The sequence below is a fragment of the Salvia miltiorrhiza genome, chromosome 3 (assembly GCF_028751815.1).
Source record: "Salvia miltiorrhiza cultivar Shanhuang (shh) chromosome 3, IMPLAD_Smil_shh, whole genome shotgun sequence".
Taxonomy (NCBI): domain Eukaryota; kingdom Viridiplantae; phylum Streptophyta; class Magnoliopsida; order Lamiales; family Lamiaceae; genus Salvia; species Salvia miltiorrhiza.
This window is the reverse complement of record NC_080389.1, coordinates 61008996-61034239: the sequence shown is the minus strand read 5'-3', so window position 1 is coordinate 61034239 and position 25244 is coordinate 61008996. Positions and strand designations below refer to the sequence as shown.

Below are 25244 nucleotides of genomic sequence, written 5' to 3'. Positions count from 1 at the left end.
GTGAAGGGAGTGCAATTCTTAATACTACTTTGAAATGTGTATTGTGCATGATTAGTGATTACTTGTCTCATGAATCTTTCATCTATATATAATTGAGATGTTAAAATTATATATGCATAATTCATAATAAAATTTTGAACTTAAAAATATTTGAGGAAAAGACACATTTAGCCAAACTCACATAGTTAGAGACTTATATAGCCACAAGATTTAAAGTAAGACTTTAGTAACCAAAAGCCAATCAAATGACTAAACAACCCTTCGTCTATAATTATGCTTAATTAGTACATGCAAACCAAATTTTATTAAACTATTTTTGCTTAAAGGTACGTGGCGTTGTCTCACAGTCCAGACCCAGTTTACCGAAGTAACCTATCGGGCACGAGGAAAGTTTCCAGCCGATATACCATTCAAGCTCATTAAGCAAAACATTTTGATCTTAACAGTCTAACATTTAATCAGGCCCAACATGCTTCCGTACAACTTCAAAATAATTCAAAACATAAATCAACAGTTATACCTTTCGTCGACTGGTCACCTTCAGGAGCTTTTATCGCGTTTTACGGACTTCTTGCCTCCTCGGCCTTCGTCCAACCACACACTCGCAAGTGATGGTTGCAACCTTCTCCCTTCACTGTGTTCCGGCTTTCGCCGAATGGTCACCTTCAGGAATCAGTTTCCCTCCTTCACTGTGTCTCGACGACTAATACTTCCGTTGATAAATGGAAAGAAAATATTTTTACTAAACCGGAATAGTTGGACAAAAACAAAGTGTTTATAGAGGAATTATATAATAATTAATTTATTTCATAAAAACTCCCCAAGGGAGGAGACAAACTTGTTTTAGCTACTCATAGTAGCCAATACTTGTGTACATAAAATTTAAAAACTAAAATTAAAACTGAAAAACTTTGAAAACAAAAATTAAAAATTACAAAGATAATTTCTAGAGAGAGGAAGTGGTGTGTGAAAATGTTGTGAATTTTCGGATGGTCTTCTTCTCTCCAGCACTTGGGTTTATATAGAGGTTTGATCCCCTCTATAATTGCTTGGTTGTTGGCCTCGGATTCCATCCTCGTGGCCAGCTTGCTTGAATATGACATCCACCTTCTTTTGTCGGCCTTGATTGCCGACACTTGTTAGTGGCATCACATGGTGCTGGACCCTTACCTTATCGTCTTGTGATAATGCTGGTAGGGGCCGGCTGCTTTTCTTTCTCCACTCACTTTTGTCCTGGAACGTTTGGTGAGTGGTCCTCCTGTTCATCCACCCACTTTTGTCGTTTCTTTTGTGGGTGCGATCCTTGCTGTGAATCATATGATTCACTCTGCTCTGTCGGCCACCTTACTTTTTTGGTGCCCGAGGGGTCCTCCCCTTTGGAGTCTGATGCTTGTCGTGTTCATCAGACCGGAACCTCCTTCTGTCTGGTTTCGGGAAGAAACCTTTGCCGAATTCTGGTTCCTTCTGCGACGAACATTGGTCGCAGATTTTCTCGATCCACTGGCCCGAATGAGCCATGTTACAGAATTTGCGACGAGTTTCTTTGCTCCCCGCCATCTTGTTGTCCCATATAGTTTGCCTCTTTTTCTCGAAAGATTTTTCGGCAAACTCGGTTGTTGTTCCTGTCATTGTGTTTACCAGGAACGTTCCCAGATCTGAACTCTGAAAGAATTTAAACCTGGACTTCATTTTGTCCATCTCTGTGAGACAGACCCAAAGACCCCATGCTCGTCTCGTGGAGATTTGATCCTCTGTAAATGTTGAGGCGATTGGGACTTGAAAATCAGGAACTTTGATCCGGTTCAAGGCTCCTGTATCTGGTCTCCGAAGCTTGATGAAATGAAAAGCTTCATAGACTCCTTTTCCGACGGGTTCTGGCGCTGCACTGAAGAAGTAGAGTTCCAGAACATCTCCCCTTTTAAGGGACTCGTTGTTCTCCCAGGCTTCAAACACCGTTCTCTGGATCCATTTTGGTAGACCCTTGATTTCGTTGAAGGCTGGAGCAGTGGTATAAACTGAGGCCAAAGCCCCAAACTCATACCATTCCCTGATGTGATTTGGATTGGCTCCCGGAGTTGTCCAAATCCTAGGGTATCTTCCTGCAACATCAACCCGGCAATTTCCCGGATTAATGCCCTTTCTCGTGATGAGTTTCTCCCATCTGTCTTGATAAATCTGCCAAGAGGGAGAAATATCAACAAAATTAGTATCAACCTTAAGTTGGCCAGTCATTGGCCTAAGATTGATCTCTCCCTCTTTTACCCCAGAGGTGGAGGGTTGACATGTTGGTTCAGGGTGTGACCCCTTAACAACATCTTTTCCTCGAGCGTCCGGCTGTAAAGCCATTCTCTCAGGACTTGTGCTAGGGGTACTTGAATCCCCTGCTACAGGTAATCCGCCCTGTACGGAAAGCATTGCTTTAGCCCGATTTTCACGGACAGCGCGCAAAAGCGGCTTGTTGGTTGCTTCCTGAAGATTGAACATCTTCATGAAACAGACATCGATTTGGCTAGATACTTTGGCTTCATCAGCCGCTTGTATCTTTCCTGCTTGTTTGGTATGCAGCACACACTTGTGCCACTCTTGTTGTAGCAGCTCTAAACTTTCAAAAAGCTGCCCCTGTATTGCCTCAATGGCCTCCACTTCAGGGAGCTCCATCCCTTGTCAGGAAATCTGCAAGAACATTCTGATCAGATTTCAAAACGACAATATCATAATCATAATATTGACATTCGGCTTGCCATCTAAGCAGTCTAGATTTTTCAGGCTTAGATTCAATCTTTTTTGTTAAGAAAGCTTTAACGTTAGTGTTATCTACTTTCAAAACAAATTTCTTAGCAAGTAAGAAAAGCGGCCATTTTTTAAACGCCTTTCGCACTGCAAAGAATTCCTTTTCGTTGATGTGCCATCGAACAGCTTCATCGTCGGAAAAGAGACCGCTACAATATCTGCAAGGTTCTTCTCCATAGGGGGTGATCTTTGTAAGCACTGCTGCCCACCAGAAATCACTCGCGTCGGTGTAGAGGACCAAGTCATCCTCGTCTTGTGGTATTGAAAGTTTCGGGAGATTTTTACAAATCTCTTTCAACCTCTTTATACCCTCCCGGTGTTCCTCCTTCCATATGAATGGAACATCTTTCTTCAGTAGTGGACTGAAGACCTTTCTGTGCTCCGCAAGGTTTTTGATGAACATCCCTGCGAAATTGACAACTCCCAGAAAGCTTTGGAGCTGTTTTTTCTCCTTGAGATCCTCCGGAAATCCCTGGACTTTTTCCACAATATGATCTTGTAGAATTATTCCAGATTCATCGATTTCTATCCCCAGAAACTCCATCTTCTGGGTGGCAATGACTGCCTTCTTTTCAGACAGCACAAGTCCTTCTTGTTGACAAACATCCACAAAGATCTCCAGATGCCTGACATGTTCATGAATGTTCTTTGATGCAATGAGAATGTCATCAATATAAACAAACATAAACGAAGAATAATCTTTGAAGAGATTATCCATCTTCCTTTGGAATATCTGAGGCGCATTGGCTAGCCCCATTGGCATGACATTCCAGACATAATGTCCTTGAGGAGTTGAGAAGGCTGTGAACTTCTTACTTCCTTCCTCCATGCGAATCTGGTAGAATCCTGATTTGCAATCGAACTTTGAGAATACCCTTGCACTTCTGATGCAGTTAATAAGGTGTTCTCTGCTTGGGATGAAATATCCATCGAACTCAAGAATGTCATTAATCCCTTTATAATTAATGACCAATCTTGGCTTTCCTCGCTTAATCTCCCCATGATTTCTCACCAGAAATCCAGGGCTACTGTAGGGTGATCTCCCTCCTTCGATCAGCTTCAAATCAAGGTGTTCCTTGATTATACTCATCATATCCTGTTGATCTTGAGGGTTCATCAGGATAGGTTTGTACCTTACGAACTCATGCTCCTTTCCAGTTTTGACTTTCAAGGTTGCTCTGAGCTGGTTCTTGTCCCACCATGCCAAAGGATTCTCGTGGTAACACTTCTGGATTCTCCTTTTGACATCAGCAATGGACACCTGTTCTTCCTCCTTAATATCTTTGTGTGATATCAGGGATACTTTGAGGATTTGAGTTTCTTCCTCAGAGAGATTTGGGAATCCCTCAGTTCTGCATTTGAGCAAAACTTCTCCGAATCTCCTTTGATCCTTCATTTGGGGTCTCCGGAGTCTGCCATCATCATCACCACGCTTGCTGCGGAATTGGATTGGCATTGAGCGATGTAAGGCTCCATTGAGCCTCTGCACAATGATTTTGTGATCACAATTGGTTGTGAACACTAGCCTCCTGGCTTCATTGTCCTGTATGTATCTCTTGAAGCTTTGCAGAAAATTATTTCCGAATAATATATCTGCGCCGGTATCATGGAAATATATCGGTGGAGTCTTGACTTTGTACCACGGTGTCTGTCCCGCACCGCCGATCAGTATTTCCGTCTGTTTTACTCCTTTTGATAAGAGCAAAATCTTTTTGGAGAAATCCCTTCCTGCAATTCGAGGTAGATCTTCTTCCACTTCTGCTGGAAAGACTCCTCGTTTTGCTGTACAGATTCCTGCTCCTGAATCCACATAAGCAGCAAAATATTCTGCTTTGTATTTCTCGTATAACATCCCAACAGAGATGTATATCGAGAATGGACTTGTCATTGGATCATCAATCTTTGGCGTCCGATTGTGATCTCCATTCCTCCTGATTTCCATGACCATGGCTTATATTTGTCAAGGAAATCCCGTCCTAAGATCAGGACATCTGCTTCCTGTCCGGCTTGGCCTTCGGTTTGGATTTCAAAACCTCCAACCTCCAGAGTTCCGATATATCGGTTGTCACCTGGATTTGCCAAATAATACAACGAACTACAAGGAAACTTGTTTTCCCTGCTTGTTGTATCAAATCTTGTGGAAACTTGTCTCCATCCTTCTGGACATTTGAGTTTGATTTTCATGTCCGGAACTGGTGTTTCCTGGATCGTCATTCTCTCATATGATTGAGAGAAACTCCTTGTAATAGGCCCTGAAGTTAGCCTATTTCCTTGGAATGATAGCCTCGGTGCTCCAAGTCTGAGACTTTGAGTATGGCTAAGCACCGTCTTGTCTCCAATATCGATGTTGATTTCTCCGATTTGGGGAATCTCCACTCGGTTTGGTTTGACTGCCTTGGCTACCTCCTTGAATATTTCTGGAATTTCAATGAACTCTTTTCCCAGAAATAATTCTGTGTGATGGGAATTTGATAAGGCATACGAGACTTGATAAGTCAGTGAGTATGGCCTATTCCCTTCTGTCATGAGTTCCTTCTTTTTGTAGTCCTGATAGAGGGTCAGGGCTCGGCTGAAGGATGAATCCTGTAGATTATAAGCGATCTGTGGATAGAACTCGGTTATAATCCTCTTGGCATAGAGATTGCCCGAAAAGGCTCCCAGAACTGATGCTCTAGTATCTCTGATTCTTTTGTCGCAAAGTGCGACATCAATTGGTTGGTCTGTCCCTGGGGAGAGGGATGATTTGATTACCAACTGAATTGCTCCAATATGAATCCATTTCATCGTGCTTGCGACTTCTGGCTTCATTTTCTTAAGATCCTGCCTAATATCTTCAGCAGGAACCAGCTGGATCTCCACCTGATTACTTGTAATCTCCATTGGAAGCGCCATTTCTCGGTTTGTGACACCAAAATAGACATGATGCTTCCTTTTGGATGGAATCAAGCTATTAAAAACTCGATTCAATCTTCCATTGGAAAACCCTTGGTATGTTTGTACCTCTCCAGTTTCCCTATTGAGTTTCTTTACGAGCTTTTTCACCACTTCTTCTTGTGGAATCAGAAAATGGCTAGTGAATCCATTCTGATCCTCCTTCTGGATGTGGTGGACCTCTTGCTCCTCTTTAGTCTGACTCGTCTCCGGTTGATCCATCGGTCATCTCCGAATCTTCAAAACTAAAGACTTCTTCTTGCTCATATATACTCTCGTCAGAGGATATATCTTCAAATTGATACACGGGTATCAATTTCTGGAGGTAGACAGCATCTTCGATATCCGGTGTGGATTCGAATCTTCTTATCATCTTTTTCTCGTTATCTGGGCAATTGGTAGATATATGCCCTTTTGCTCCGCACGACCAGCAGTTGCAATCCTTAAAACTTTCATTTGCTTTGGCCTGAGTGCGCCTGAAAGTTTTTCTCGCCGGGATTCTCTTTTGATTTGAGAATCGGGTTCTTGATGGACCGCTCCGTTGGCCTGATTTGTAGGAGCGTGCCTTCTGTCTGGTCCACATAGTTCTTGGTTTCCAAGAACTTCTTCTGGACTTTCTTTCATAGGGTTGGTACCTATGTTTCTTTCGGCTCCTCTTTTGATACAGCAACTCAGCACCAATCTCTGTTGGAAGATCGATGTTGTCACACATCAATGGGGATTTCTTGTTAAGTCTTCTCAATCTTTTGAGATTCCTCTGGTCCGCCGCCTTTTGACACCATTCGGACAGCTTCTTGTGAACGTAAGACATCCTTCTTGAAGCACTGTCAAGTGGATATCCTCCTGGTGAAACATACTCATTGATGAGCATTTCCCTCCATGGACTTGGAAGCTTTGGAAAGAAAAGGTCCATGGCCGTTTGATCTTCCACTTCCCCCATATGGACATATAGGGTATACAAACGCAGAAATTCATTGAGAGCTTTGGGCTCTAGCACCATCAATCTTAGATTGTAAAGTGCCTGTTGATATTTCTTGCGCTTCTCCTCTGCGGATCCTTCGAAAAAACCCATTCCCAAGAAATGGATTTTAATTTGTTTAGTAATCTCCTTAATGACGTCATATAAGGATGTGCTACTAAACATTTCTTCCCTAGTTGGAACTTTAAGTCCTTCCCAGTATAGTTTTGCCATGCCTGCTAAGCTTGCTTCGAAGACTCTGGCAAATTCTTTTTTGTCGTAATCAATTGTGGCAATCACGACTTTTAATGATGAAGCCCATTCGTCGATGAGACCCTCCCATTCTTTGAAACTGGCTTCGTCGAGGTTGAGAATCAATCCGTATGGATGGATTGGTTCCAGTGTGACCTTTCCTACAGGAGTATCCTGCATCTGAGGCCTCCGTCGCCTGGTTCGTTGGAACTGGCTTGCATCGTCTTGAGCTGACCCCTTTTTTGACGATTCTTCTTGAGGCTCTGTTTTGGGAACCTCATCTCCTTGGTTCATCTTTAGATCCACCATATTGAGGTTAGCAAAAGATTCTGCTAACTCTTGTAGATCTTCTAATCCGATTCTGTCAAGGCTATCCATGATATTTGCCTTTCATAATTCGGATTATATCCTCCAGCTGCAACTCTTTGGGTGTTGCATCGAATAGAAATGTAGACGTCGGGTCTTTGGACCATTGATTCCGAATTTTTCCGGAACATGGTTTTCGCCTTTCGATCTCCTCCATTCTTTTCTGGATATCACGCAAGAGGGTAAGTATTTCCTCTTGTTTGAGTGATATTCTGCTCAGCTCCATCGGTAGATCGTACAGCTTGACGCCATAATATTCCACCGTCTTTTGGATCTCCCGCAAGTTGACGTTGTCGGAAGAGCTTGGCTCGATCTTTTGGTAGCCTGGATAGACTACTCCTGCTTTGTCTTTTGGTTCCATTAGTCGTGTAACCAATGGGCCTCGTCTCTCCTTCGTTCAATGGCCGTTCTGGCGGCGGCCATTCTCATGAGTTGCTCATGATAACCTTGGATGCTCGCGATGATATCGCGAATTAGCTCGATATCACTTCCTCGTCGTAGGTTGGTAACGAGGACTCGATTGTTCCATTTGAGGTCGCTTATGAAGTGACCTGTTTCTATCTCCAGATTTTGGAGAGAGTTCCTGTAGTGTACACATCTCGGACACTCGTCCGGATCCATAAACTTTAAATGGAGTCTCCTCTCACATGGGTTAATCATAAAATAAATTAAAAATTATATAATTCCTCTATAAAAACCCGCTCTGATACCATTTTGAGAAGCGGGGGATCAGCACTATAATTAAGCCATTTTTCATTGATTGTACACGGTTGATTATTAACGTGCACAGTTGACCTAGGGGCGCAGTTGTCTTTAAAGATGATTTTGGCTAGAAAAGTCATCCTTTAAAAGAGGTGGCTAAAAAAGTCATAAACTATGTGCTTTAGGCTACAAATGTCAATTCTCACAAAATATTTTGCAAACTTGATTTTTCAACAAAATTCGTAGCCTTTTCAGCGGCAAAACTATATATCAAAAATTTATAATCAAGTAGTAGTTCTACATATCTGACACCCCAACTAATCAAAGTACGACAATTAAATTAAAATAAAATAAACAGCAGCAAAAAAATCATTGCCAAATATATCAGGAAAAGATAATGGAGTGATAAATTCTGGAAACTAGAAGACGATATATGATAATTATGTGGGATATCATTACAATAATTCAAATGTACTGGAAATTGATATTAATAAAATGTAATGATATTAATAAAATGTAACGAGGTATAAATTTATCATTTATAATGATAATCATACTTTTTATATTTTATTTTAATTTAAATGATAATATATTTATCCACTCTTTATAACATTGTATAAAATTATATCACACTCTCTTAGGTATAAAATTATCTATTTTAGATGGAAAAAAAGTGTTGTCCAAAAATTTATAATACTACTATTTATCTGAATTTTTTATTACGTCAAAACAATAATCCCTTCCTTATACCTCAAAGCAAACCACTTATAATAATAATTTCTCATCGCTTCAATCATATTAACACTTTTAATAGTTTCATATCTAAAAAACATTCTCGACGACGAACTTTTTGCGATAAATCATTAAATAATTTTCCCCACTACTCATGAAAATGATCCCCAAAGAGAAATTGGGGGCTAAGGGGAAGTGAGAAGGCAATAATTGTTGGAAAAATAGGCGTGAGCATAAAATCATGATAGATTAATGATGATGGACCAAAATGGGTCCCAAATTTGTATGATGGTTGCATATGCTCTCTCACTTTTCAATGTAGGGGACCTTATGTTAAATACTCCCACCTTTATTTTATTTTATATGTATATATAAATGCACAAACCCCTTTAATTTGTCTTTTAGAAATAGAATTCTTTTTATGACAAAAATTCTAGGTTTATGGGGTCAAGTTGGGGTTGTTTTGATTTTGGGTTACAGCCATAAGATCCTCTCCAGGTTTTATGTGAATAAAGCTCGACATGATTTGTACCTAAAACGAGTATCCCATATTCCTTTGTTTTTTGCCCTATTTTGTAGTTTAATGTGTAACCACTCGTGTGAATGTGATTCTTGGAAATAATGCAAGTGCAAGAAATTATCCCACTCAACTCAAACTACCTAGCTACCTAGGGTTTTTAATTATATATAGTTTGACATAAATGAAGATATAGCACAATGAATATGATACTAATCATGTAGTAATGGAATGATTCTAGAAATATGCAATATATAATAAGTTAAGCTCTTCATCAAGTTTGAAAAACTTAGTACAGTTGAATATTTTATTTGCTCGGATTTTTATGTGATGAAGATGCTTCTAGGGATCTGTTTATTTATTTATTTTTCTAAAAAAAACAACACCAAAACATCAATTGGTGTCCCATACAAGATACTGCCCAAAAATGACAACGCCTAGCAGAAGCAACAAGGAGAAACAGAAAACATATCGAACATAACCATAAAGAGATGTAACCCAAAAATTTGCGGTGCTCTATACTCTTTATTTAGCTTGATTAACTAATTTGTATAAATAAACTAACAATTAAATTAGATTATGAAGTCACACCACAAATTACTACAAATAATTGAAGTATGTGAATACCACAAAAGAAATTATGAGTAACTTGGCCATGGCAATTAGATCTTCCTTGCATATTTCCAATGGAGGGGAAGCAACGACACCCTTTTTTTCTATTTCTGAGGAAATATTATATCATTATGCATCTACCAACCTCTTTAGACATTACAATTTTATAAAATTGAAACTGTAGAAATAAAACTTCACATCAGAATCCATGAATTAAAATCCTTTTATTGCAAACGAGAAATAGTAGCTTTTATTAATTGAACAATGAATATACACGACTACAAGTACAATTCTTTCAAGGCTCTGAGCTAAACCCAGACCTAATAAGCAGAAGGGCATGAGCAGATCTGTCACAGCTTCTAACAATAATTTACAAACAACATTGATTTGTATCTTAAAACCATCAACCAGAGCTTCCCGAGAAATCGCCTGAAAATCCACTCCCGTATGATGCAGAACCACCAGTTCGCGAACTAGTACCACCAGTCCGAGAACTAGCCCCACCAGCACGCGAATTAGTGGCAAGCGCTTTCTGCAGTTGCCGTATCTTGAAAGCATCTTTAGGTAGAGGTTGGCTTTGGATAGTAGATGTGTCATCATCATCTTGCCCTAAGAAGATACGATCATAGCTTATCAGTATACCATACACAAGATTTTTAAGATTTTTCTTTACCGGAATTCCATGAATGGGTAGTAAAACCATGATACTACATTTCAGCAACGTACAACTAATCACATTTGATTCCTCCTCAACTCTTATGGGCAAAATGATACTACTTTTCAGTACTAGTTGAATTTAGTAACTAATAGTACATTTCAGGAGATTACGTCAAACAATGAGAGAGATCGCATGCATATCTAGCGCATTGTCAGCCACACACATGATCATCTTCATTCAAACTCTAAGCTAATCTGTCACTAGCTAAAAAGGCAAAAAGTCCGATGAAGTTTCAACTATGTAAAAGATAGTGATATATAACATAAAAAGGAATCATAAAATATATTAGCACGACAGCGAAATAGTAAAGAAAGAAATAATAACATACTCTCTGTTCCTTTCCTCTTTCCAGTTTGTCTGTCTCTCGTTTGTCTTAATTTGCTCGAACCAGATACATCACTGGTGCTTGGAGCAGGTCCAGATGGCAACTGTTGAGGTGCACTGGGTTTCACACTAGCAGATGGTATGTTGCTTTGCAAACATATGGATATTACAAAATCAACATCGGGAGATGGACCTAAAAGTGCAGCAAGAGAAATTGGTGATCATAACAATATGAGACAGTATTCACATATCCAATCTCTCAACTTAATATTTTAACTGGTCTGGCACGCCAATTCATTTACATAGAATTTTGTTAGTTCAGTTTTTAGTTCTCGTCCAGGTTTTGGATAGAAGGTTTGCAAGTTACAAACACAATTGTCAAAACCAACGAAGAACAGCCTTGCCGACTTCCCACCCCCAACCCCAAGGAAATTAGGACTATAGATGAGCCAAGCTACCTGTGAGCTACTAGAGTGTTGACTATGTCAACATAAACGAGTTGAGCTTGACGCAGCTCAGCTCGCTAGCTCGCTAAAACCTCATTATGTAAGCTAGTTTGAAAATATAAAAATATTAATTTGATATAAACTCATATTCTTTAACTTTAAGTAGTAAGGTATATATTGATGAACTAGTTAACTAGTTTTTCGTTAAGAAAATAATGAATTCCAGTAATAAAATTGTATTTTATTAAGGTAAACCAATTTAATCTTTTATTTAAAATGATGAAAATTTAAATGTACATATATATTTAGAAGGCCCAATTTGGCTTTTGATTAAACTTGAATAGTCATGTGAGCCTTAAAAAAGTTTGGTAAATTACGCACTAGCTCGATTCTATAATGAATGAGTCAAGCTTGAGCTTTCAATATTCAGCTTGATTATACCCCTGGAAAAGACCCATCAAGCTGGAAATGTTCAGGGCTATTAAATGATACATAAATCAACAATGCTACAGTTCATGATTACCCTGATGAACGTACAAGTCATCTATGAGAGGAACAAGACACTGAAACATTGTGACCAAAATCCATTCTGGACTCAGTGGAAAAACAGGGCACAAATATGAACAAAAAGTTCAGATAGATACCTTCAACGGCTGGCAAATTTGATACAAAGACTGCCAATGTTGGAGGTAAGGATTTCAGTGTGTCATTGATTGCAGTTGCTCCTCCTCCACTAATACCATTTGGCAACGTGCTTGAAACACCTGATACCATGGGGGTAGTGATCCCTGCAAGGTTTATATTGTGAAACTTAACAGCAAAGAAGCTTATCTAATATTCTAATTTCAAAAATTAAACACACTTAGGGTAACAATTAATCAATAAGTACAGCACTATGGCCTTGATTCCAAAGGATAGAAGCGATCAGGCGAACATATTTCTTATAAATAGATCATGTTCATAACTGGTCACAAGTGCGTCAGACATAAGCCAAATCAGTATTGCAGGGCTCCACCACAGATAGATCTGACTTCTCCCTTTTCTAGAATTACTTGAGCGAGGATATACCAGAAAATCCATATTATCCCTGTTCAGAACCTAAAACAACTATCATCACTCAGAGATTCCATTTTCTATCACAACTTTCAGCATATATCAAAATCAGGTGCTCTCTCATTGATGGGAAGAATGTTTAGAAGATAGAAACAGGAAAGAGATTACAAGAGAACTCTTGAATGGATAAGATACCATCTAAGAAATGCTGTTCTGTAGAGGTAGCAGGAATATTTAACATATGATAACCAAATAGAGATAAATTTCAAGCTACTTGATTTTCAAAAGTTTTTGCAGAGGGATCCAGAGGATATCAAACTCTCACTCACTTCCTCATGGGAACTCACAGTTGTAGCTTCTATGCATTTCACCAACCTAAAGTATCTATCTATAAATGGTTTAAATTTAACTACAACAACAAATAAAATGTATATACCAGGCTTTTGTCCAGGACCATAAATCACCATTCTTGATACATCTGGATAAACAATCTTGCCAGAAATATTTGAATTAATTGGAATGTCCGGTATGGTCCGATCTGCATTTAGAACAGTAAGAGATTTTGAAAATAGAAAGGATTAATGACCCCAAGATAGTACAAGTAACTCCTTTACCTGCAGAGCTAGGTCCATTTACAGGAGCAGGATTTTCAATCTTCTTATTGACATTTTTAAAGAGCCACTACAAGCGGACCATATGACAATTAGAATTCACTCAAGCATCATACATTAGAATAAAATTATAAATTCTACTGCATTATTCAGGTTAGAGGGAGGGCCAAAATAAGTACCTCTTGCCGAGACAAATGATCCAAGTCCTTGGTTGAGCAAGGCCACAAATCCATGAAACTATATCGTGAAATGACATCTTGCAGAGAATTTTCTAAAATTGATTCTCCATTCTCCGTCATTCGGCATAAAGCTTCTTTCCTCCTTTGCTCAACCTAGGACAAAGAAACATAATGAGCATATATTATAGAATACAAAGTATGACACCACATAATACGCATATGGCCCCTCTGCAAACTATAGCATTACTTCCAAAAGATTGGTCAAAAATGTTCAAAGTCAGTACTAAACTCAATTATTTTTTGAGTTCACATAGCATCCTGTGATGCCAAACTGCAAGAATCCATGAAAGCAACAACTGATAGTCAACCACACACAAGAATGAATCTTGACAAATCTACCTTTAACATGCTGGTAAGATCTCCATACGTCTGCTCGAATTGGGTGAATCTTTTCCAAACCTACAGTGAAGTAAATAAATAACTTTACAATTTAAAAGTGGAACAGTTGCAACCCGATATTTTGCACTGAAAGTCAGCCTTTCGAAGACAACAATGTAAAGTCTGCAAAACCAAAAAGTGAAAACATAATGAAGAAGACATAAATACTCATCACATCTGATTGACAGGTACAGCATCATAGGTTACAGTATTTTGAAGATTTTTATAGCCTCCTAATATATAGTAATACCTTTTTATTTGGTTCAGAAACTCACCCAAAGATCTTCAATTTTCACAAGTTTGACAAGATAGAAAACTAAAAAAGAAGAAAAAACTTACTATATTTAACCTATAACATCGATCTACACAAACAACAGCATAATATAGCAATCAGAGCAATAATAATAGATTTCAGTGCACCTCAACAGATTCATCGGGTGGAAGTGAGCTCAAAGCACGCTCAAACAAAGCACGAATATTTCTATCGTCATTCAAGCGGCACAAGAAATCGGCATATCTGCATTGTAAATAAAAGTTCATGTCATGTAAGTAGTGTTTCGTAACATTACTCCAAATTGCATGAAAATCCTCACAAACAGCAAGGAGTGGGAAAATGGTCAATATGCAGTTGGAACCTTACAACAATTTAAAAAACAAGTGGAGGCAACATTACTTGTGCCACTTTTTCAAAAGTACCATGCAGAAATGGGTTACTTATGTTGTAATTGCTCTACCTATTTTTCAAAAGCAGCCACAGTATCGTGCTAGAATTACCACCACAACTAGTACAAATTACAATTACAACTGTGTATATATATATATATCCAGGATCTCCAAGAGAAGAAATACAGTTAGTATCATATTGATTATTGACTTTATATATTTTTTCAGATTGAAAGGTGTTGGGCAGGGGTGAAAGAGGTACTCACTCAAGAATGTAGCTGGGTTCATGCATAAAACGTTTGAGACCTGCTTCAAATATATTGTGTGCAAGCTGCAAAAAACACATAGCACTAAAGGTAGACAACACTAAAGGTAGACCAGGTTTAATCATGCAAAAACAAAATTGTAATGAAAACCCCAACTTTCTTTTTAAGTAAATAGATTGAATGGATTAATGAAATTTCTGTAATATCATTTGTATCATTTCTTTTTTCGTTACAGCAAACTAGACCGTCATCACGTCTTGTTTATCTCCAATCAAGTCGCACCCTTAAACAGAGAAAATAATCCTCTGTTTATCTCCAGCATTACTATATCAATAGCAGAAAAATGTAGAAGCTAAATCACCTTTGCATCTTTATCTAGACAGAACGCCATCATTGCATATGCAACGTAAACATGGTAGGTGCAGTTTGGAGATTTACGGGCATCCAGAAAGTATTTGCGAGCAGCTTCAACTCCTTCAGTCCTCCTTATGAATCGTATAAACTGCAGAGTAGAACAGCATAAACAATTTACAAATCCTATCAACACGATTAGTTGCAGTTTTTAGATAAACTAACAATTAAATAATACCACACAATATTATATACACACAACATCCTTGTCAATTCAAAATTCACAAGATATCCGATATCCATCTATTAGTTAAGTTTCTGATATTATTAGATTATTCTTCAGCAATTTCAAATAATGTGAGCTTTCTCATCTGATTTCTGAACAACTTTTGTACTGCAAACATAGGCAAAACAAAACTTTATACCTGGATGTGTGATAACGCTGTTGCATTCACGCCATCCCCTAGAAGACTTTCATACACTTTTTTTGCAGCCTGGGCAAAAGAAAGCATAGGGATTAGATAAGCTATTAGATGATTAATCTTAGTGTCTCAAATAAACAATCTCAAATAACAATAAAACCTGAGCTGCTCCACGAGTCTCCTCTAGCTCAGCATAGGCATACTTTAGCATTTCTGAATCTAAAACAAATGTAAGGAATTTATTTAGAAAACTCAAGAGTAAAAAGTCAGTGTGTGATGGGATCAGATAGGGAAGAAGATACTATAGTTTAGAAAGAGAAGACAGCTATACCAAAAAAAAAAAAAAAAAGAGAAAAGAACTAGATATAGATCACATAATCTATCAGCTGATGGATAAATACCAGGAAGAGCCTTCAATGCACGTTGAAAAACTTTAATTGCTGAGTCTTGTGAACCATTTATGGCATGCCACATGGCATAATCGTACCATATATCAGGGTAATGATACAAGTACATGAGGCACTAGCACCAAAACAAACATGTGAGCACTTTCTCCTTGATATCTACTTTTACCATATCAGTTATCAGTTATAAACTTAATGGCTGCACCGAAAATAAAAGGTAAGACAAAAAAACTAAACATCAAAGCCACCATTATAATGGTTCATGCAGATAATGGAAACTAAAGCTCCAAACATGGTTGATGCGAAACTAATTCGAAGGTTGCAAATCCCAGCAAAATTAAATAAACAGCAACAAGAGAACATGTATAAAATTTAACTGCAAGCAATTAAACATTTTTTTACAGGTAACGCTGACAATTAAGAGAGGCCTGGATTCCCTCTCCAAGTAATAAATAATCGCGAACTCTGGCGAATTTGCAATTCAGTCCATAACTTCTAATTTTAGCAATTTCATCCACAGACTCTTTAGTGTTAGCAAATTGATACAAAAAAAAATCCATACAAATTGAGCATGCATGCGTTGATAGGAGGCTAGTGGATTAAGTTGATTGGCCGGAGATATGCTGTTGCTTTGAGGTTCAAGTTTAAGTAACATACAAATAGATGTAGAAGGACCAACTTTGAGTAGTATGGAAATGTGGAACATCGACAAACAAGAAACTAAACACAAATTCAAAAGTGAAATTCATCAAATAATAGTGATCTCAGTACCTGCTCATAAGCAAATGTTATTCTTTTATTTGCTGACGCATTGTCAATTCTCTGTGGATTACCTCTGTAAAGAAAACATAGTTGTTACCTAAGTAATCCATTTTTTAGAAATAAAACAAACATAACAATACCACGAAAGGAATCTGGAAAACCTAAGGATTGATAAGTACATTCTTGATTATTTTTATGAACTTACAGAAAGAAAGAAAAAAAAAAAAAACTATCTAAAACAATACAAACAGGCCTAATTTATTGGGCCAATGATGAAATTGGGATGAATAAGAAAATTCTTTCTCCTTAAAGTTATATCCATCGTAATTTATTGTGTCAATAATGTAGTAACAGATGTTCTGTGATACTTTTACTTGTAAGAGAAACATAACAGTGATGGGGATACCTACTTCTCAAAACTTAATAACTTTTTCCAGGCCACCCATTGCATTTCCTCCTGTAAAATACACCACATACTATTATACAGACAGTAATGCAAGAAAATGATGCCATCTAACTGTTTTGTTAAATGAAGTAAAGACAATATCCTATCGGATTCATTCATCCCCTATCTGAATTTCAAACAAGAAACCAAAAGTAGAGAGTCTAGTGATTCAATCTAATCTAACACCAAATAAATATGTCCAATTCAGAGAGTACTCCTAAAAAACATTTAGTACTTATTGTTTCTTGCGTGTACATGCAATCTAAGCAGTGCTTGTGCAATTTCTTCAGGCAAGTTCTCAGTTAAAACCAGTAATTAAGAAGAAGGTGAAACCATAAACAAATTTCGAATAAGAATACTCCGCTTCCATCTAAATGAGTAAAAGAATACCTTAGGAGTACCAGAAGGAGGAACAGTTAGCATATTCCAGTCAATTTCATCAACATACTTCTTACGTTCACGGTAAACAGCCCTTGCACTGTTATATTTTGGCTGATATTCAGTCACCAACCCTTTTGCCTACAACATACTTCAATGGTCAGCTCGGAAGTCAATACCCATAGCTCAGATAATTAAATGTAGCAATACTATCAGATATCATCGCAAAGATAACAGATTATATTTCTACTGAACAAACTAAGGACAACCAATGAAGACCTTAGACTCATAGTTAGAGGTTTTTCTAGTAGTCAGCCGCATCTAAGAATCCTATGAAGGATAGAATGTTATCACAAACTCTTTTCCCACCAATAAATTTTTAAAAATGCGCATCTAAGAATCCTATGAAGGATAGAATGTTATCACAAACTCTTTTCCCACCAATAAATTTTTAAAAATGCACTGCACGATCAGAAAACACAAACTCTAAACAGTCAAAAAGATATCAGAAGCGAAGTTCTACCAGTGCACGGCTCACTGAATTCTCAAAATTCTCATAGTCTCTCCAAAGTTGTTCAACATGGTGAGTAGGCATAACAATAGCCCTCTGATATATTTTACGTATGGTAGTCATCCGCTGCGATTCTTCTAAAGTTGTTTGTGCCTGTTCCATTGTTTTTTTATAAGGAAAATCGAAAGGAGAAGGTTAGAAAGGTTGATTGTCACAACAGTGAGCAGTCACGTAGTATAACCCACCGGTAATGATTTTAAATATGCAATATACTCCATCCACACAGGGCCAGATGCGATATCAGCTCCTGCCAGCATGAAATTCTTACATTTAGGCAACTATTGGAACTACTCATAATTCAACAAGCTTCAGAACCAATTACGACTTAAAGCAAAAAGTGAAGGTTACAGAAATGCCGCAGCAGAAAATAAATAAAATTCAATTTAAATGACATAATTTAGCAATTGAGTACAATTTGAATAGGTTAAGGGCCAAAAGGCTTTTAATAATTACGAGAAGTCTAGAACTAAAGCAGTCAATTAAAATTTTTATCATTGCCATCAGACCATTTAGTAAAAATTGAAAGGGATCTGAGTCACATTTTGAATAAAAAATCAAATAGACAAGACTCAGTGGTGAAAAGGACTTGTTAATATGGAGGATAAACCTTCATTCAGCTTGTCGTACGAGACCTATTTGTTTATGCTATAGATGTTTGTGTGTGTGTACCGTGCACATATACAGAGAGAGACAGAGAGAAGCTGAAATATCTCTAAAATCGTGATTACCACAGACCAATGAGTCATTAGGATTAGGTCATATCAAAACTGCACATCTTCGTCAATTATATTCACATACCCAAAGATTTTATCAAACACTTAATTAGAATCATAGCAGAATACAGGTGGAGGTAGAGACAAAATGATTGCACAAATGCACGCATGAGATGACGAAAAAGATTAGCACTCCAGGAGGACTACTAGATTTGTAGCTCACCAACATAGTTAAGCATGAATTCAAAAGCTTTCTTAGTCTCTTCTTGACCCTCAATTCCCTTCTTATCATTAACTTTCCTTATGAAGCGAATGTAGCAGCGCCTGCATAGAAATTGTCGAAGCACGGTGAGGTTCAACATGACTAAAGCATGTGAAAGGGTGGAATTGCAACGTGGGCAGACATATGGAAGAGATAATATGAGCATTAAAATCTACAGTATAACACAAGATAGTAAACCACTACATCAAACACAAAACTGAAAACAAAAGACTTCAGCAAATTGTAGAAAATATACCAAAGAGGAACTTGCAAGCAATTCAAAAGACAACGGCTAAAAACTTGTTTTGTTGCTTCATCATTGTTTCCAGCCATGAGAGCTTCAACATATTGCTTCCAGTATTTTGCCTAAAAGAGGAATTTAAATAAGCAATGAAGATCAGTACTGATAGTGAACAAAATGATCATATGACCAGAGTTATGGGAATTGAACAATCAGAACAACAATAGTTATCAATGACACTGAGTTCAAAGTGGAGGGAGGAAACATATGTGAGTAAGTAAAGGACTACTTAGAACTGACCTTAATATGATATGATAAATAGGCACCCAAACCTAGAATTATTAAGTCAACAATTAAATGAAACTTGATCTAAAGTAACAAAAAGTTAAGATAATAGAAAATGACACAATACAACGATTTTTAGGCTCATCACAACCAGTAACAACAATCGCACCACCATGGCTAGTTTTAGATCTCCTTCTATGAAAAATTCTTCTCTGGAAAGCTAAAGGAGTTCTCGAGGCCTTATAAACTTCTTCACATACAAAAAGTGATTAGCATATGGCATGCTAAACTAAAGTGCATACTGTCAAATGCAAGCCATCTGAACCGCTTCAAATTTATATACTTATTCAACATAATATAGTCAAGCATGCAAACATTCCGGTTATAGCATCTACAGACAATCAGATCCCTGCAAAAAATAACGACTTGACCTAATCGTGGTAATATAGTATGCCTATCCTAAGGAAGAAACGCCAACACATTTGATAAAAGGAAAATAAACAAACTGCGTTTAGAGTTCAAGTCCCAAAACATTGGTTTACCGAAGTGGGGAAAGTGGCCAGAAGATGCTCGTATAGGGGCACTGCATCTGATATTGGCAACCGCTGCATAAACAAGTTATGTATGCATAAATAGTCCACGCAGAGAGTCCTATGAATCCAAAGGATGAAAACAGGTACACACACACACGAAAACAAAGATGATAATTCAAGAAAATTAGGAGTACCAGTGCCTCATTGGCAAGCTTTTCAGCTGCTTCGACGTTAAACTTATCTGCATTCCCATCTTGGGTATCAAGAAAGCAAATTTTTTTAAAATTACAATACACAAAAACATAAATTTTGGGATAAGTACTTAGAGAAGAGACACAGCAAAAGAAAAGGTACCATAAAGAGAAAGCGAGTTCGGTTGAGCTGCCTCGCTGGCCATAAGCCCCAAATGATGACGATCAAACACTACAATTCCAAAACCCTAATTAATTGTTAACCCATTATTCCGATTCGGGGTTGGATAGGTAAAAGTTGCAGTGGAAGTATAAATTAATTTTCCTGGGACTAGGACAAGGAATCCCAGTGCAGCGAGACCCAAAAGAAAAGCGATGGCGGTCGTGGTTATGGTGGGTGGTGGAAGAAAGTTCCGGTGGTGATCCGGGTTTTGGTAAATCACAAGATTGACCCAACTCGCTAACCCGTTTTGGCAACTGAGGCAGGATCGCACCGACCCAAATCTAATAACACAAGGTAAGCCAAAATTAAGGAAATTAATTTTGGAAACCGATCGATGAAATAGAATGATCAAAACGGGCATAAAGAGTATAGATCTGATTTGACCCGTTTTGAACGTATGTATATTAGTTTTGAGATATAATAACTAAAGTCGTACTGTGGTGTATTGGTTTCAAGCGTCGCCTCATTTTCAACTCTAGCGCCTGTTTGGTGGACTCGTAGAGTCCTTATTGCTAATTTTACTTGATCATTTTAAATGTTTGGTAGCCTCTTAACACATGCAGCAAGGCCCGCTTGTGAACTAAAGCCCGGCCCTATTTTACTTATTCTGAAAATGAGCTCCCCCCTTCGCTCCATTTCAAGGATTTCTACAGTGCTCAATGCTATTTCTTTCAATACCATTTTTGCCCTTATTCAAATTCAAATGCTTCTAAATTCTCATTTCATCCGCGTCTTCCTTGTCAATTCTCCTCGTCGGCTATTGAGGAACAGCCAATCGACGTTCGCGTGCTTACACCAGGTATAAATTCTCATATGTATCAGGTCGTGCAATTTCCTTGGTTTGCATCCCACGAATTGAGATCTGTAGATTTGTGTAAATGAATCATCTTTACAGATACGAAAACTTGTAGGGTTTTTTACATATTTCTCCGATTTTACACGAATTGAAATTTTTTACAGATGCGAAAAACTTCTAGGGTTTTTTACGCATTTCTCCGATTTTACACGAATTGAAAATTTTTATGGTTTCATACTCTATTCTACAAATGTTTATTGGAGAACGGAATAGATGATTTATTCACTTTTTGTTTTTTCTTTTGTTGGACAACTTTGTGAGATAAATTGCTAATTATCAAGAAGATGATAATACTTTCTTCACACCAGATTTTAGTGAATATCATAATAGTTGTTGCCTTGTGAATCCGAAATGATATTTTAATTGGTTGTCTCATTTTGCTTGTTGATGGTAGTGCGCTTGTTCATTAATGTTATTATACTGGTTCCAATTGCTTGTGAAATATGTTGGATTCTCTTAATTGCTTGTGGAAACTGTTGATAGCATATTTTTCTTGGATTTGCTTGTGATATTATACATGTTGAAATATGTTGGATTTACTTGTGAAATATGTTGGATTATATGTTGGATTCTCTTAATTGCTTGTGAAAAATGTTGATAGCATACTTTTCTTGGATTTGCTTGTGATATTATACAGGTTGAAATATGTTGGATTTGATTGTGAAATATGTTGGATTTTACTAGTAAATACACTGCTCCTTTACTTGATTGTTTGTTGTTAATTGGCTAATAAATTATAACATTCCTCTGTTAATAGAACCATTGTAGCTAATATTTTCAGTTGGTGATGGCTGATCTTAATTGTCAATTTGTGGTTTCTAGAAATGTCTTCTCCATGCCGGGTGAATGCATATGTGTATGCTATGTTAGAGGAAATTTTGCTTCAGCTATTATTGCAACTTCTAGTTGTGGTTGATCACATGATCAAGATTAGGTCCCGAAAGAGGAAACGGAATTCATTGGCTGAGCCATATAGCATGATAGCTCGTATACCAGAACAAGTTAGGCATATGAATAGGCTGGTATATGTCAATAATGTTGATTGCATTGTGAACCTTCGTATGGATAGAAACACATTCGGTCGGTTATGTCAATTATTAAGACAATTGGGAGGGCTAAGTGACCGAAGGCACGTAAGTGTAGAAGAGCAGGTGGCCATGTTTTTGTCAGTGTTAGCACATCATAAAAAAAACAGGATAGTAAGATTTGATTTCATGCGGTCTGGACAAACCATATCGAACTACGTCCATATTGTGTTAAAGGCCATTTTGTCACTGCATTTGCTGTTGTTTGTCAAACCGAAACCTGTTGAAGAAGACTGCGTTGACTCTAGGTGGAGATGGTTTCAGGTATAGGTTATTTGTGTTTTGGTGTTAATTAACTTTATAAAACAGACCCTGTATTGCTACTAAACAGCTCTGTTGGGTCATGTTTTTATATAATTTTATTGAGTAATCATTTCACTATGTTGTTAGGGTTGCTTAGGGGCATTAGATGGCACGTACATTGACGTCATGGTGCCCAATAAAGATAAACCAAGGTACAGGACACGAAAGGGCCATATATCCACTAATACCCTTGCCGTGTGCGATCGATATTTGAAGTTTGTTTATGTCTTGCCTGGGTGGGAGGGCTCGACGGCTGATTCTAGGGTTTTGCGAGATGCACTCATTAGACCACATGGATTGAGGGTGCCAAAGGGTAATTCAATTTATTATTTAGTAGCTCATTTAATTATGATTTCTAAAATGTTTGATAGTTAAATGAATTTGTCTTTCTATTATGTTAGGAAATTATTACTTGTGTGATAACGGCTACGCGAACTGTGAGGGTTTTTTGGCACCGTATAAGGGTGTACGATACCATTTAAAGGAGTGGGGACCTATGTGCGCACGACCACAAAACGCTCGGGAATTGTTCAACCTTAGGCATGCGAAAGCACGTAACATAATCGAGCGAGCATTTGGAATCATGAGAATGAGGTGGGGGATTCTCCGGAGTACATCATACTACCCCGTGAAGACACAAAATAGAATAATAATGGCATGCTTCATTATTAATAACTTTATCCGGAGCGAGATGGCAGTGGATCCTATAGAACAGGAGTTTGACAATCTATTCCAAGACAATGTTGTCCCTGAAACTGAGCACGAAGAGTACATCGACGGGGTTGAGAGCTCGCCGGAATGGACTGCGGCAAGGGATGCATTGGCCACTGCCATGTGGCACCAATATATTGCAAATGTTGATCATATGTAGAATTATGTATTTTGTATTTTATATGTTTAGTTGTTTTCGAAATAACTTGGAATTTGTCTGCCAACCGAATTGAATATTGTGTATTGCCTTCTTTTGTGTAATTCCTAAGTAATGTGATGCCTTGTATTATGTGACTATTTCGGTTGTTGTTTATATGTTAAATTATCCATGAATATATTTTTGATGGACTTGACATTACCATGGATATTATGTGATATGCAGGAAAGGATAATGTCAACGAGGACAACGCTGCGACACCATTTTGCGTTTGTGGACGTGGAAAGATGGTGCTTCGTCGGGCTGGCGTACATACTGCCAATCCCGGCCGTTACTTTTATAAGTGCCCGGCAAACCAAAATCACAAGAAATCTTTTATATGGAACGATGAAGTACACCAGCAAGCTGCTTCGTTGAACCAGACTCCAATTGCTCCGTTAAACCAGCCTCCGATGCCGATGGTTATGAACTTGGGGGCCACGTCTTCTGTTCCACCATGGCGTATGATCGAAATTCACATAGCAATTGGCTTCATTGCGGTTGCGTTGGTGCTTCTCGGTGCCATCGTCGGCAAACTTTTCTAATTATTCAAGAATGGAATAATTATCTATGCTAATGTATTCTCTGTCATATTTTGTAAAAATTAAAAATTGTGGTTAGTTATATTTTGCTTGTTTCAGCTTCGGATAGTATTCCACCAAGAATTATATCAACTAATGTATTCTCTGCCATTTTTAGTTAAGACTATATTATGGTTAGATATATTTTGCTTGGTTTGACTGTTGGAGACTTTTCTATAAAAATATATGTAATATTATGGTTAGTTATATTTCTAATCTGAAACAAGCAATATATGCATGGATTTAGTCAATGGATGTTATTCAATATAATTTTTAATCCATTGGGATTTTTTTTGAGTAGTTGCATTTTGGGAGCAATAAATGATAAAGTGAGGATGCCATGAAACAATGATGAGAAACCCCTTCAGCCAATTGTTGATTTGATTTCCAACCACTAGCATTAAACACGTTTAATGCCTTCTTCTTTCTACCAGATGTTGATTTGATTTTCAACCACCCACACAAAAATGTTTACTGCAAGCTAACTACTCACTTCACCAATTGTTCAAATGCCTTCTATTTAAGGAGCCATTGTAGCAGAAGCTGATTTCATGCACCACATACTAGTTCAAAAGAGTACTACAGAAATGCCGTTTGACGACATCCCGAAGCAGAAAGAGTTCCTCTACGATGAGAATTGGAGTGCCTAGAAGGACGCGCAGCTGCTCCGACATCTCATTGCCATGGAAGACGAGTGTTATGGAATACCACCTGCCGAATCACAACATGCAAGGCTAACCGCGCTGTTGAAGCTCAACGAAGAGTTTCGCCCACCCCTGCAGCTAAGTCACGTGGAGGAGCGCGTTGCTTTTCTTGAGGGGCGGTATGAATGCTACAAGAAGCTCACTCGCATGAACGAGACATATTGGGATCTCGAAAAGAACCAAGTTATCGCAGATGACGCGGTTTGGGAGAGAGTTTAAATGGTATGTGATTTGTTATCTATGAAATTGGTGTTTTTAGCTCATTTTTGAACTGTAATAACATGACAATATGCTCACATATTGTAGGCTGATCCATTTGCTGGAGCGTACCTCCATGAGGGTGAGCCAGAATTTTATAAGTTGTGCTTGCTTTTCGGAAAAGACCATGTCAAGGGCGAGGCATCGCGTACTATGATAATGATAAGTGACTCACCCCACGGCCCAAAGCCGGCTCCAACAGTGGTCATTT

At 37.9% G+C, this 25244-nt stretch overlaps 2 protein-coding genes across 3 annotated transcripts; one reads left to right on the top strand and one right to left on the bottom strand.

Annotated features, from left to right (window-relative positions):
* Positions 1–10069: 10069 nt before the first annotated feature.
* On the bottom strand, positions 10070–20725 carry LOC131015131 (cleavage stimulation factor subunit 77). 2 transcript variants are annotated; one of them, XM_057943386.1, is made up of 23 exons: positions 20280–20725; positions 20120–20178; positions 19935–19997; positions 19123–19232; positions 18828–18928; positions 18077–18138; positions 17844–17984; positions 17333–17461; positions 16908–16954; positions 16507–16570; positions 15733–15853; positions 15492–15550; positions 15335–15403; positions 14920–15060; positions 14559–14623; positions 14050–14146; positions 13591–13650; positions 13192–13344; positions 13016–13082; positions 12838–12939; positions 11993–12136; positions 10907–11095; positions 10070–10469 (listed from the first exon to the last, which is right to left on the bottom strand). In XM_057943386.1, the coding sequence occupies exons 1-23, from the start codon at positions 20320–20322 to the stop codon at positions 10264–10266; spliced, it is 2292 nt and encodes a 763-aa protein (XP_057799369.1). In that variant the 5' UTR covers positions 20323–20725; the 3' UTR covers positions 10070–10263. The 2 variants fall into 2 exon arrangements, with proteins under 2 accessions (XP_057799369.1, XP_057799370.1); XM_057943387.1 differs by lacking the exons at positions 18077–18138; positions 19935–19997; positions 20120–20178; positions 20280–20725 and having other exon boundaries at positions 19123–19144.
* Positions 20726–21010: 285 nt separating this feature from the next.
* LOC131015130 (uncharacterized) lies at positions 21011–23583 on the top strand. The gene is made up of 4 exons (XM_057943384.1): positions 21011–21138; positions 22018–22544; positions 22671–22896; positions 22985–23583. Exons 2-4 carry the CDS (start codon positions 22020–22022, stop codon positions 23452–23454), a joined length of 1221 nt encoding a protein of 406 aa, XP_057799367.1. The 5' UTR covers positions 21011–21138; positions 22018–22019; the 3' UTR covers positions 23455–23583.
* Positions 23584–25244: the final 1661 nt, after the last annotated feature.

Excerpts from the sequence above, each read along its gene's own strand:
- LOC131015130 (XM_057943384.1), top strand. The coding sequence starts at position 22,020 with ATGTCTTCTCCATGCCGGGTGAATGCATATGTGTATGCTATGTTAGAG. Across the intron at positions 22,545-22,670 it reads CTAGGTGGAGATGGTTTCAG|GGTTGCTTAGGGGCATTAGA; the intron begins GTATAGGTTATT and ends CTATGTTGTTAG. Across the intron at positions 22,897-22,984 it reads TGGATTGAGGGTGCCAAAGG|GAAATTATTACTTGTGTGAT; the intron begins GTAATTCAATTT and ends CTATTATGTTAG.
- LOC131015131 (XM_057943386.1), bottom strand. The coding sequence starts at position 20,322 with ATGGCCAGCGAGGCAGCTCAACCGAACTCGCTTTCTCTTTATG. Across the intron at positions 17,462-17,843 it reads ATTCAGTGAGCCGTGCACTG|GCAAAAGGGTTGGTGACTGA; the intron begins GTAGAACTTCGC and ends AGTATGTTGTAG. Across the intron at positions 12,940-13,015 it reads AAATGGACCTAGCTCTGCAG|ATCGGACCATACCGGACATT; the intron begins GTAAAGGAGTTA and ends TTCTAAATGCAG.